The following is a 14777-nucleotide window of genomic DNA, read 5'->3' as shown; positions in this document are numbered from 1 at the left end:
ATACCATGTCTTGTTTTGACTGATTTCATGTCAATGCTAATATTGGCTAGCTAAGTAACCAACAACTGTAACAATGTATTTGAAAGACAACAAGTGTTCATTGTGCAAATGTATTTATGTTTTCAATAAACATTGAGACTAAATATAGTTTACATGTTGTCAAATATCTAAGCCAACCTCGTCTGTTTTGCCCCATAGTTGTACACGGATAGGTTTTGTGGCTAAACAACCAACCCGTCTATGGAATGGGTAAGACATTGAAATTGAATGAGTAGAATAGAGATACCCATTCAAGTCTATGTTCTGTGATGAGTGGACCGGCGGCCATTTTGAATATACCAATGAATGGATCTCCATTCTAGTTTTGATATTTCTATGGGTTAGAGATGTGACCTTATAATACACACAGATTGACTCAGGCAAAACAGGCTGGTTGTTATACCTCCAATTGTTGTGGCAGTTGACACAGATGTTCATTAGAGAGACTTACTACAGTATACTGTAGGCTACTCCCATACACTTTATATTTAACGGATTGTGTCCTTGTTTGTCCCAAATGGCACCCTATTCCCTATAGAGTGCAGTACTTTCATGTTAGAGCATTACGTAGGGAATAGGGTGTCATTTGGGATACACTCGCTCTCTTGCACCCCCATTCACAGCTGAGGATTGACCTAGGAATTGAGTGTGTTATTCCAAGGAGAAGCTAGCCTCGTGATATTTTGGAATTCATTTTATTTATTGCAGTATTCTCTACACAGCAAAAGGTTACAATATATTCTCATAAATATCTCCAATACAATTCAAGTGCGTATATCATATCGGTTTTTGGATGAAAATAAATGTATGTATTTAACTACAAAAATAAATAAGCTTTTCAATGTTTTACTAGATTTGTATGCATTCACTGAAAATTCAATTGACTATATAAAATAAATACAATTGATACAGCACAAACTACAGTACTCTCCCTATCACTCCCTATCGATTCAATCTGTAGCACTGAAGATCTGCATTGTAGCGTGGTTGAAATGTAAAGTTAATTTCCGATTGAGCTGACATGCATTGTTTACCGTGAATAGAGGGCGTCACGAAAGGGGAAACCTTGCCTTTAAATGTGAATCATGCTGATATTCTGCGCTACTGCAATCAGTATCAATCAATGCCTTAGATTCCATAATATGAGTGGAAACACACATTAGACCATTATCAATATATAAAGTTTGTATCCCAAATGGCAGCCTATTCCCTATATAGTGCACTACTTTTGAGCAAAGTCCTGGTCAAAAGTTGTGCAATATAAAAGGAAAAGGGTGCCATTAGGAAAGCAATCAAAATATGAAACTCAAAAACCAGCATATCAACACCACTACTACATTCCTATTCATTTCCATACGTCACACAAACAGGTAACACATTTCTTCTTCCACAGAATCACCACATCCACTTGATGAAACGGTATGAGACAATCCTGCACATAATCTCGACTACCTATACCTATGGAAATACCTCTAGAAATACTGTACTGTAAGCATATCAGTCAAAAGTTTAAGGCAAATCTGTTTATGTTTTGTATGGACTCATATACAGGTACAACAACAAGCAGACCTTTTTTTATCGCTTTTTAAGCTTTTTTAAGTGCACTTAACGTGCATTTCTAAGACTTCTTTTCCTCATTGTGCATGCATAGGGAACTAGAGAGAGAAAGGAGGATAGGGTGACTATGTGAGGTATAAAGTGAGAAAAAGTACATCTGATAAAATACTTGCGCTGTCACCTGGTTCACATTCAAATGTCCAGCAAAATACATTATTAACACAAAACAACAATAACATGAAACAGCAACAATTAACATTTAAACACTTCGATATTTGTGATAGTAATGAAACATTTACAAGGACAAACTGACAGGTTTTGAACATGAGACCATCATCTAAAACATGCAGGTTTTTGCTTGTTACAATAAGACACTTCTCTATTACACACAAGAGGACATTACTGTATTATATGTTCTAACACATTCTACATTCTACTGTGACCAAAATATTGCTGAATACCAAAAATAGCTAAGATAATGAATAGATTTCATATGAATTGCATGTGCAAGCCTTGCTGCGTAAGCTATTTTATTATTGCCCAGTAAAGCCTTGAATGACTGTATTGTATTCTTAATGTTTCTACACTACTACTGGTATACTATAGAAACATACACACAATGATTCACGTTACATTATCACCACTTAGTGAGTAAAGCTCAGTTCATCCTACTGAACTGATGCAGTAAGGTAACACAGACGTTTTCATTACTCAAACTATTGCGTCACATATACACACATATAGGACATGACAAATATGGTTCACAGCACAAATATACTGATACATAGCAACGGTTGCTACTGAATTAAGAATCATTGAAGTATTTTTTGTCTCAAGCAATGAGCTCCTGTATATCCGTCAACTGTTATTCTTCACATATCATGTATATGACGTCATATAATTTCTTAACAAACGTAAGTAAAAAATATAGAACATTAAAGTGCCTGTCATCCTTTAGACTTTACCTGATAGAAATCCCTTTTTGTCATCGTCCTTATATTGACGATTAAACCTAGTTTACTTTAATCCCATTAGTTACAATATGATTGTTTGCATGACAAATGTGAATAATGGTATATTCCGGTATATATTTAGGAGTTGTTTCAACAAAGCTGATGAATATATGTTGAGCGTACATACACTGAGATCATTTAGGAGCTAGTTCATTCATCCTCTCGGTGAAGAGGAGCTGTCCGTCACTACAGTGCTGAAATAGCAGGCATGGCTTTAGTTTCCTATTAGTAGACCAGATATCTCTGCTCTGTCTTGACTCCCACACAGTGTCAATGATGAATGAGAGTCTACAACTATGTTTTTTTCCATGTTTAATTCTTTGTAGTCATTACAGCTAAATTATTAACTCTTAGTTTTATGTACATAGTTACATAGTTAAGGCTTCATATTTTCTGATTGAATTGAGAGAATAAGTCGTAAAACAAAAACCTGATTGCACAAACATGAAAATACACACAGGACAACTAGTTAACGCTCCTTTTACGACATACCGGGATGCGGCGGAAGTTGAGTGTGACTCTGAAGCCGTCATAAGCTACATTGGTATGAATTACTTCCCTGTTTTCTGAAGTGTGCTTGGAAGCTTGCTGCCTGCTCCTTGGTTATTCTCAACCGCCTTCGAGGCAGCAGGAGCAGCGCTGCTCTGAGGCTTATTACTCTTCCTGCACAGATCCCTCATCTCTACGAGGCCCTCGTCTAGAGCCTTGATGAACACTGCCGAGCAGGTCTCGGTGCTACCGTGGAAGCTGGTCACGCTGAAGAGGAGGTGGTCTGACTGGGGGTTGTAGCAGCACCCGTAGCCGTTAGGAACAACCGGGCCATAGCAGCAGAACATCTCCACTGTGGTTGGGACCTGAGGAGGATGTATACCAGTTAATACCCATCTACCAGTGGTTAATACCCATCTACCAGTGGTTAATACCCATCTACCAGTGGTTAATACCCATCTATCAGTGGTTAATACCCATCTACCAGTGGTTAATACCCATCTACCAGTGGTTAATACCCATCTACCAGTGGTTAATACCCATCTACCAGTGCTTAATACCCATCTACCAGTGGTTAATACCCATCTACCTGCCCCATTATTCAGGGCAGGTGGGGCACCCTTTTGTTGTCTGTTTTGCATGTTATTTTGGCATTAATACGTGTCACATATCAGTTTGTAAACAATGTAAATAATCATTCAGTTAATAAAGCCGAATACAAGAATGGTCTCTTTTTTGCTTTCTTGTGTAAGGCAGCTCCCAAATGCAGGTGTTTCAGCCTAGATCATTGCTTTCTGTGGTGGAGGGGCAGCCAGCGGACAACACAGAGTGTAGGGATTGGTAATGCCCATCCAAGAAAGCTCAAGATCATTGGATGCAGATAAAATGACGTCAAATCTACCGTAGCTTTGATTGGACTGATCATGTCAATATCATACTTTCAAAATCTTAGCTGGCAAGCTTTAAACAAGCAGTCATTATCATGAATCAAGTCGAACAATCTACTGGCAAATCCTTTTCAATCCTTGTCATTTGAAGAAAAATTATAGATAAAACGTATCGGTGCTCATCGGCTATTGGACATAAACATTCAAATTCAACAATGATGGGTTGGAAGGAATCAGGGGCTAACTGTAAGCATTGCAAAGCAGTCAGTAGCCAGCTATTCAGTGGAGAGGGTGTGTAGTCCAAGTCTGGGTTTTAAGGGTCTCTTTTCCAAGCTTAAAAAGATAAACATTCACATGCAACACCATGGACCAGAAAAGGTTGAATACATTGGCCATGCTTTCAATCCAGCATGACTTCTGCCACGTTGAAAACAACTGGAAACTTGGAACTGGGAAATCTCAGACTTCAGTGAATTCAAGACAACTGGAAACTTGAAAAAAAAACAAGTTCCGACTGAGAAAATATGTTTTGAACGGTCATCCAACTGGGATTTCCGAAGTCGGGAACTCGCGCCTCTTTCTAGAGCTCCAACCTGAAGATCACTGACATCATGATTCGACCATGTTTTTTTTTAGTTCCCATTTGTCTTGAAAGCACCATAAATCCAGAGAATGCCAGACTTTGATGACAAAGTTTGATGACAAAATTTGCCCACAACAAGGACCGCCGCGCCACCTTCCTGTTCAAGTGAGCACAGCAGGGGGTGCCGGTACGGAGTCAATGTGCGCGGGTACAGGTTAGTCGAGGTATTTCAGGCAATTTGTACATGTAGGTAGGGGTAAAGTGACTAGGCATAGATAATAAACAGTGAGTAGCAGCAGTGGGGGGGGGGGGGGGGGGGTTAATGCAAATAGTTTGGGTGGCCGTTTGATTAATTGTTCAGCAGTCTTATGGCTTGGGAGTAGAAGCTGCTAAGGATCCTTTTGGACCTATACTTGGTGCACCAGGACCGCTTGCCGTGCAGTAGCAGGGAGAACAGTCTATGACTTGAGTGACTGGAGTCTTTAAAAAAATGTTGTGGCCTTCCTCTAACAACACCTAGTATAGAGGTCCTGGATGGCAAGACGCTTGGCCCGAGTGATGTACTGGGCCATACACACCAACCTCTGTAGCACCTTACGATCGGATGCCGAGCAGTTGCAATACCAGGAGGTGATGCAACCGGTCAGGATGCTCTCGATGTTGCAGCTGTAGTCCACGATCAGCTCCTTTGTCTTGCTCACGTTGAGGTAGAGTTTGTTGTCCTTGCACCACATTGCCAGGTATTTGACTTCCTCCCTATAGGCTCTCATCGTTGTCGGTGATCAGGCCACTGTTGTGTCGTCAGCAAACTTAATGATGGTGTTGGAGTCGTGCTTGGCCACGCAGTTGTGGGTGAACTGGGAGTACAGGAGGGGACTAAGCATGCACCCCTGAGGGGCCCCGTGTTGAAGATCAGCGTGGCAGATGTGTTTTTGCCTTACCACCTGGGAGCGGCCCGCCAGGAAGTCCAGGATCTAGTTTCAGAGGGAGGTGTTTAGTCTCAGGGTCCTTAACTTAGTGATGAGCTTTGTAGGCACTATGGTGTTGAACGCTGAGCTGTAGTCAATGAACAGCATTCTCACATATATGTTTCATTTGTCCAGATGGGAAAGGGCAGTGTGGAGTGCAATTTCGATTGTGTTATCTTTGTGTATCTGTTGGGGCAGTATGCAAATCGGAGTGGGTCTAGGATTTCCGGGATGATGGTGTTGATGGTGTTGTTTGAGCCAAGACCAGCCTTTCAAAGCACTTCATGGCTACAGACGTGAGTGCTACAGGGCAGTAGTCATTTAGGCAGGTTACCTCCGCGTTCTTGGGCACAGGGACTATGTTGGTCTGCTTGAAACATGTAGGCATTACAGACTCGGTCAAGGAGAGGTTGAAAATGTCAGTGAAGACACTTGCCCTGAGTACACATCCTGGTAATCCGTCTGGCCCCGCGGCCTTGTGAATGTTCACCTGTTTAACCTCTTCAGTCGACCCTCTACTTTTTTGAACATTCTGTTAAAAATCGCGCAACATTTCAGCGCCCTGCTACTCATGCCAGGAATATAGTATATGCATTTGCTTAGTCTGTGTGGATAGAAAACACTCAGACGTTTAAAAAACTGGTTAAATCACTGCTGTGGCTTTACCAGAACGGCATTTACATCGAAAAGCACAGGAAAAACTGATCACTGAAAATGGGAAAATATATCCATGCGCTACTTGATCCCATTGATAAAGGTGAACCACAATTAATTGACTGAGGTTGCAGTACCTACAGCTTCCACACGGTGTCTAGAGTCTTGTCATTTCCCTTCGAGTTTTTTCTTGGTCAAACACATGCAGGACACCGTATCTAATCCGGTCTAGGACCGGATATTTTCGTTGAGTTTCTAGCCGGACATCTTTCCAGACGGACAGCTAATGATCTTTACATCGCCTCCTGATGAATTTTATCGCTTATTAACGTTTACTAATACCTAAAGTTGCATTACAAACGTATTTCAAGTGTTTTGTGAAAGTTTATCGTCGACTTTTTGAATTTTAAAAAATGACGTTACGTTTTGAAACGATGTTTTTCGTTTATCACACAGTCTACATATAACGATATCTAGGCTTTATATGGACCGATTTAATCGAAATAAAGACCCAAATAGTGTTTATGGGACATCTAGGAGTGCCAACAAAGAAGATGGTGAAAGGTAATGAATGTTTTCTATTTTATTGTGCGGTTTGTGTAACGCCGAAATGCTAATTATTTTGTTTACGTCCCCTGTGGGTCTTTTGGGGTGTTGCATGCTATCAGATAATAGCTTCTCATGCTTTCGCCGAAAAGCATTTTAAAAATCTGACTTGTTGCCTGGATTCACAACGAGTGTAGCTTTAATTCGATACCCTGCATGTGTATTTTAATGAACTTTTGAGTTTTAACTAATACTATTAGCATTTAGCGTAGCGCATTTGCATTTCCAGAGCTCTAGTTGGGACGCAAGCGTCCCGAGTAGAAGCAACAGGTTAAAGGTCTTGCTCGCATCAGCTACGGAGAGCGTGATCACACAGTCGTCCGGAACAGCTGGGGCTCTCATGCATGTTTCAGTTTGCTTGCCTCAAAGCGAGAATAAAAGGCATTTAGCCTGTCTGGTAGGCTCACGTTGCTGGGCAGCTTGCGGCTGGGTTTCCCTTTGTAGTTGGCAATAGTTTGCAAGCCCTGCCATATCCGACGAGCATCAGAGCAAGTGTAGTAGGATTCAATCTTAGTCAACCTCTCCTTGACCGAGTCTGTAATGCCTGTATTAACACTTTGCCTGTTTGATGGTTCATCAGAGGGCATAGCGGGATTTCTTACAAGCGTCCAGATTAGTGTCCCGCTCCTTGAAAGCGGCAGCTCTAGCGTTTAGCTCAGTGTTAATATTGCTAAAATTGCCACTGCCATCTACTCAGGTATACTCAGGTATACTTTAACTAGGGATTTATAAGTAGTTATATAAACTGTTACTGATTACTTCATAGATGATTTATATATATATATATATATATATATATATGTAATAAATAGTTATAACACAATTGGTTGAAATAATATTATTGTCATCTAGCTGCTTGTCAAATACTGAGATTAGAGGTATGCATGCATGATTTTGGATAAAAGCGTCTGCTAAATTGCACATATTATATAGCATATATTATGGCTGCACTAGCAATAGCCACATAGCAAAGCGATGACTAGAGGGTATACCTGACTGGTGGAGAGAATGAACTGGTTACTGGCCACATAGGTTTCATCTGTGAAGATCTCCGGCCTCTCCATCTTGAGCTCTTGTGCGATCTCTCTGAGTCCGAGAAGGTGATTGTCTATTCCCAACCCTGTAATAGCCTGTGAAACACCAAGAACCCTTAGCGCTCCATGTATTTAAGCTAATTAGGGCCCAATTCAATCAGATCTGTTTTAGCCAACATCTGCATAGTTTTTGGCGGTGTCTGAGGTGGAACTGCGTTAGAGCTGTCAAATCAAAAAGTGGCTACCGGCTACCGGCATTATAACTAAAGCGGACATTGCCACTGGAAGCACAGAGTTGCATTAAGAGAAATCCCATGCAGCCTTGTTTACAAGTTCGAACACTGGAAGGTGAGATGTAATCTACACCTCGATTAGGCTGATAGAAATCCTTATTATTTAGTTGAATGATTTTCAATTTCGCGTCATTATTTCTATATAGGCTACACTCTCGTTCTGAACCTTTAATGCGAGTGGGGCGGGTGTGGCTTCGTGACAAGGATCACAAGAGCAGCGGTTAATGCTTGATCTGATTGAATCTAGGCCTTGAAAAAGATGTTTCTCTTTATCAAATTGACTTATGCAATGGACAGTTTATTCAAATATCTGCACTTACTGTGATTGTGTAATTTGTCTGGGCGTTAATTGCATCCCACAATTGTTTCATCTTTTCAGAATCCTGTAAAATGTAATACAAACAAGATCATAAATAAATAATTACATTAAGTCTTATGAGCTAAATATGATTACTCCATTTTGAACATGTTATGAGAGGAGACAAGGAGTCATATGAGAGATTGTGCATGAAATATGTAGAGGGATCAGCTGCTTCTGTGTGTGTGTGTGTGTGTGTGTGTGTGTGTGTGTGTGTGTGTGTGTGTGTGTGTGTGTGTGTGTGTGTGTGTGTGTGTGTGTGTGTGTGTGTGTGTGTGTGTGTGTGTGTGTGCGCGCACTTCTGTGCATTGCTTGTGTGTTTGTGGCTGGAACAACTCTCGACTCTGGTGGGAGGGAGGCGGTGGCACCAGTTAAGAGGACATGATGAACAGTATAATGGGAGTAGCCCAGTAATTGGGGGACTAAGTAAGAAAAATGACTCACAGAGAGAGATGCCTTCTCGTCCGTCATGGCCTTCACAAAGGCCAGAGCCTCGGAGGTAGCTGAGCGGATGTTGTCCACCCGGCCCTCATGGAAACGACGGATAGATGCACTTTCATAAGTGGACACCAGCCTTCCATTGCATCTGAGAAATTAAAAAGAAAATATATATAATTACTGTATATCAATGGAGACACTTCCATAAATTCACTTTATGTGTGACCAACGAAACAAAGTTCCTTGAGGTTTTTGTTGTTTTAAAAAGACTGTCATTAATTAGCAAACAATGTATTAAAATGAATAGTGTGCTGATACAGTATAATTTGTCAAAGCAACCAACCACATGTTATTTTAGATACATTTCATACAGGTGTACTGTACCTGTAGAATGCCAGCTGTAGAGCCACCTGTATGTATGCATCTGGGCTCATCTTCTGTTTCTTGATGAATTCTTTTCCATAGACCTCAAACTTGTGCACATCCATGTCCAGATCTCTAACCAGCCTGAGGAATAGAAAACATTGATGAATAAGAAACAACGTTTGGATTCAAAATGCATTGGTTATTGTAGTGAGGGGGTAAGATTAAGGGTAGATTACTAGATGGCAGGGCTATGCTGTGTGTGTGTGTGTGTGTGTGTGTGTGTGTGTGTGTGTGTGTGTGTGTGTGTGTGTGTGTGTGTGTGTGTGTGTGTGTGTGTGTGTGTGTGTGTGTGTGTGTGTGTGTGTGTGTGTGTCTTACCTCTGTAGTCTCTCAGCAGAGGCCTTCAAGAGGTCCTGGATGTGAGGTGTGGTCTTCCAGAGCAGTCTAGCAGGAGTAGGAAGCTCCGACACGCTGGTGGCCCTCCCCATCTTGGAGGGACTTCCAGTCCTGTGGAGAGAGCACGTCACATGACTTCCTTAGAATCATGTATTATTATTTATAAATGTATTATTCATCAACAGCATGTTGCTTTATGACAGACCTCAAATAATACAATTTGATTTGATTAATACATTAGCTGTAAATGTGAATGATCTGATTTAAGATGTATAATGTAATAAACTGGCTGTTAACTAAATTACACAGAACCCACAATAGAACCTTGGGGGATACCAGTTGTCAACTCCACATAAATCTACCACCATAAGGATGCATTCATGTTTTGTTCCTTTGCTTACATAAATTTCATCAGGTATTCAGTACATGCCACCAGAACGATGCCCTCGAAGGGTGAGTGCTCGCACACTGTTCCGCAGACTCCGTCCTCCCCTACAATAAACTGAAATAGAGGAGGGTTACACATCCTACATGGAACTGTCTACGCTTCTTTCTATTCCATTCCACGGGCCCAGGGCCTTTATTTATAAGTGTTGATATAGGATCAGGTCAACCCCATCCATATTATCTTATTCTGTATTATCCTCTGTAAAAGGAACAACTGGTCCTAGATCAGCACTCGGAGTCTGAGACACTGTATGAATACGGGTCGTGGTGCCATTGGCATGGCCTTACCTGCATTGGCTTGTCATACCAACGGTTCGCCCCCATCTTCTCATGGCCTCCTCCATGGAGCATCAGCAGGGCTCGGCTGGTATCCCCAACCTCCATCCCACTGGGGTTGTCCAGACACAACACACACAGACACTTCTCAATCACAGCCAATGACTCTCTGTTTACCGAATCTAAGGGAGGGAGGGAGGATTGGAGACAGACAGACTAGGTGAGTTTATGCAAATATATGTGTTCTCATAGTCTTGCCGAGATTTATTTCGAGTTATTACTATGAGGATATTACTACTTGATATCTGCGTTATTATTATAGTTATGATATAATGCAGACTGTAAGGTGTCTGAAGTGAAACCTTTGATGAGCACTTCTCTAGCCTGGGCCCATTCTGTTCTTCCATCAGACGTCAGCAGACCAAATGGAGGCTGTCTCTCCTCTGAGTTCTCCGCCATCTTCACTATCTTCTCCAACTGGGTTAAGATGTCCATTTCTTTCAGCTTTTTCTTATTTACAACTAGGTCCAACACAAAGAACTGAGAAGAGGAAAAACAAAAATGTTTGGATAAGGATTCATTTTATTGTACCCGAGCGGAAATTTGTCATGAACATGAAAAGGTGTTAGAATATTTACAGGTTAAAACAGATATCTGATTTGATGTGCTTTATTATAGGACCTCAAAATAGATTAATCTAAAGTCCTGCTGTACATCGGTCCATACGGTAGACGGCTAACTAAAGTTCTGCTGTACATCGGTCCATACGGTAGCAGGCTAACTAAAGTCCTGCTGTACATCGGTCCATACGGTAGACGGCTAACTAAAGTCCTGCTGTACATCGGTCCATATGGTAGCAGGCTAACTAAAGTCCTGCTGTACATCGGTCCATACGGTAGCAGGCTAACTAAAGTTCTGCTGTACATCGGTCCATACGGTAGCTGGCTAACTAAAGTTCTGCTGTACATCGGTCCATACGGTAGCAGGCTAACTAAAGTCCTGCTGTACATCGGTCCATACGGTAGCAGGCTAACTAAAGTCCTGCTGTACATCGGTCCATACGGTAGACGGCTAACTAAAGTCCTGCTGTACATCGGTCCATACGGTAGCAGGCTAACTAAAGTCCTGCTGTACATCGGTCAATACGATAGACGGCTAACTAAAGTTCTGCTGTACATCGGTCCATACGGTAGCAGGCTAACTAAAGTTCTGCTGTACATCGGTCCATACGGTAGCAGGCTAACTAAAGTCCTGCTGTACATCGGTCCATACGGTAGCAGGCTAACTAAAGTCCTGCTGTACATCGGTCAATACGATAGACGGCTAACTAAAGTTCTGCTGTACATCGGTCCATACGGTAGCAGGCTAACTAAAGTTCTGCTGTACATCGGTCCATACGGTAGCAGGCTAACTAAAGTCCTGCTGTACATCGGTCCATACGGTAGCAGGCTAACTAAAGTTCTGCTGTACATCGGTCCATATGGTAGCTGGCTAACTAAAGTCCTGCTGTACATCGGTCCATACGGTAGACGGCTAACTAAAGTTCTGCTGTACACCGGTCCATATGGTAGCTGGCTAACTAAAGTCCTGCTGTACATCGGTCCATACGGTAGCAGAATAAGTAAAGTCCTGCTGTACATCGGTCCATATGGTAGCTGGCTAACTAAAGTCCTGCTGTACATCGGTCCATACGGTAGACGGCTAACTAAAGTTCTGCTGTACATCGGTCCATATGGTAGCTGGCTAACTAAAGTCCTGCTGTACATCGGTCCATACGGTAGACGGCTAACTAAAGTTCTGCTGTACATCGGTCCATACGATAGCAGGCTAACTAAAGTTCTGCTGTACATCGGTCCATATGGTAGCTGGCTAACTAAAGTCCTGCTGTACATCGGTCCATACGATAGCAGGCTAACTAAAGTTCTGCTGTACATCGGTCCATACGGTAGCTGGCTAACTAAAGTCCTGCTGTACATCGGTCCATACGATAGCAGGCTAACTAAAGTTCTGCTGTACATCGGTCCATATGGTAGCAGGCTAACTAAAGTTCTGCTGTACATCGGTCCATACGGTAGCAGGCTAACTAAAGTTCTGCTGTACATCGGTCTATATGGTAGCAGGCTAACTAAAGTCCTGCTGTACATCGGTCCATACGGTAGCAGGCTAACTAAAGTTCTGCTGTACATCGGTCCATACGGTAGCTGGCTAACTAAAGTTCTGCTGTACATCGGTCCATACGGTAGCAGGCTAACTAAAGTCCTGCTGTACATCGGTCCATACGGTAGCAGGCTAACTAAAGTCCTGCTGTACATCGGTCCATACGGTAGCAGACTAACTAAAGTCCTGCTGTACATCGGTCCATACGGTAGCAGGCTAACTAAAGTCCTGCTGTACATCGGTCCATACGGTAGACGGCTAACTAAAGTTCTGCTGTACATCAGTCCATACGATAGCAGGCTAACTAAAGTCCTGCTGTACATCGGTCCATACGGTAGCAGGCTAACTAAAGTCCTGCTGTACATCGGTCCATACGGTAGCAGGCTAACTAAAGTTCTGCTGTACATCGGTCCATACGGTAGACGGCTAACTAAAGTTCTGCTGTACATCGGTCCATACGGTAGACGGCTAACTAAAGTTCTGCTGTACATCGGTCCATACGGTAGACGGCTAACTAAAGTTCTGCTGTACATCGGTCCATACGGTAGACGGCTAACTAAAGTTCTGCTGTACATCGGTCCATACGGTAGACGGCTAACTAAAGTCCTGTTGTACATCGGTCCATACGGTAGCAGGCTAACTAAATTCCTGCTGTACATCGGTCCATATGGCAGTTGGCTAACTAAAGTCCTGTTGTACATCGGTCCATACGATAGCAGGCTAACTAAAGTTCTGCTGTACATCGGTCCATATGGTAGCAGGCTAACTAAAGTCCTGCTGTACATCGGTCCATACGGTAGCAGGCTAACTAAAGTTCTGCTGTACATCGGTCCATACGGTAGCTGGCTAACTAAAGTTCTGCTGTACATCGGTCCATACGGTAGCAGGCTAACTAAAGTCCTGCTGTACATCGGTCCATACGGTAGCAGGCTAACTAAAGTTCTGCTGTACATCGGTCCATACGGTAGCAGACTAACTAAAGTTCTGCTGTACATCAGTCCATACGATAGCAGGCTAACTAAAGTTCTGCTGTACATCGGTCCATACGGTAGCAGGCTAACTAAAGTCCTGCTGTACATCGGTCCATACGATAGCAGGCTAACTAAAGTTCTGCTGTACATCGGTCCATACGGTAGCAGGCTAACTAAAGTCCTGCTGTACATCGGTCCATACGGTAGCAGGCTAACTAAAGTCCTGCTGTACATCGGTCCATACGGTAGACGGCTAACTAAAGTTCTGCTGTACATCGGTCCATACGGTAGACGGCTAACTAAAGTTCTGCTGTACATCGGTCCATACGGTAGACGGCTAACTAAAGTTCTGCTGTACATCGGTCCATACGGTAGCTGGCTAACTAAAGTCCTGCTGTACATCGGTCCATACGGTAGCAGGCTAACTAAAGTCCTGTTGTACATCGGTCCATACGGTAGCAGGCTAACTAAATTCCTGCTGTACATCGGTCCATATGGCAGTTGGCTAATTAAAGTCCTATGGGTCCTGGTCAAAAGTATTGCACTGCATAGGGAGTAGGGGGGCATTTGGGACGCAACCTGATCAATTGTCCTTGTGACTCAAGGTGGCTCTCTGGCAAAATGGCAGATTCAATCAGTAATTTAATTTAATATTCCATTTCTCCACAGGGATGGCTTCTTAATATGTACCACTGATTGATAGTTCCTGGAACCATCACTAGGTACGGAAAGACTCTTTTCCTTGACCTCCCTTTTAGCCTTTTCATGTGGCGGGAGTGAGATTCATTGTAAAAGATAACTCTTGGCTTCCCACCCTAATAGTCATGGTTACTTTAACGGTCTTCGCATTGTTTATTGTTTATGTTGATGTTTCTGACGTTTTACCTTTATGAACTTTGAACAATGACATAAATAATATACATTGGCTTCGGAAAGTATTCTGACCCTTCTGCAACTTCTGCAAATATAAAATACCTTATTTACCTTATTTACATAAGTATTCAGACCCTTTGCTATGAGACTTAAAATTGAGCTAAGGTGCATCCTGTTTCCATTGATAATCCTTGAGATCAAATCAAAATCAAATCAAATCAATGGTGGCCTCCAACATTCTTAAATGGAAGAAATTTGGAACCACCAATGACTCTTCCTAGAGCTGGCCACCCGGCCAAACTGAGCAATCAGGGGAGAAGGGCCTTGGCCAGGGAGGTGACCAAGGACCCGATGGTCACTCCTACAGAGCTC

General features: G+C 42.5%; 1 protein-coding gene across 1 annotated transcript in view; it reads right to left on the bottom strand.

Annotated features, from left to right (window-relative positions):
• Positions 1–728: 728 nt before the first annotated feature.
• The window catches only part of LOC115112945 (choline O-acetyltransferase-like), a 29977-nt gene continuing 15928 nt past the window's right edge, over positions 729–14777 (bottom strand). Inside the window, exons 7-15 of the mRNA XM_029640032.2 lie at positions 10767–10944; positions 10417–10586; positions 10083–10183; positions 9664–9792; positions 9304–9426; positions 8926–9067; positions 8444–8506; positions 7789–7926; positions 729–3463 (exon numbers count right to left, since the gene is read on the bottom strand). Coding sequence (XP_029495892.2) covers positions 3161–3463; positions 7789–7926; positions 8444–8506; positions 8926–9067; positions 9304–9426; positions 9664–9792; positions 10083–10183; positions 10417–10586; positions 10767–10944 — 1347 coding nt within the window. The 3' untranslated portion in view covers positions 729–3160. The remainder of the gene's footprint in view (positions 3464–7788; positions 7927–8443; positions 8507–8925; positions 9068–9303; positions 9427–9663; positions 9793–10082; positions 10184–10416; positions 10587–10766; positions 10945–14777) is intronic.

The sequence above is a fragment of the Oncorhynchus nerka genome, linkage group LG28, assembly GCF_034236695.1.
Source record: "Oncorhynchus nerka isolate Pitt River linkage group LG28, Oner_Uvic_2.0, whole genome shotgun sequence".
Classification (NCBI taxonomy): Eukaryota; Metazoa; Chordata; class Actinopteri; order Salmoniformes; family Salmonidae; genus Oncorhynchus; species Oncorhynchus nerka.
The sequence above is the reverse complement of the archived record's forward strand: the minus strand, read 5'-3'. Positions and strand labels throughout refer to the sequence as shown.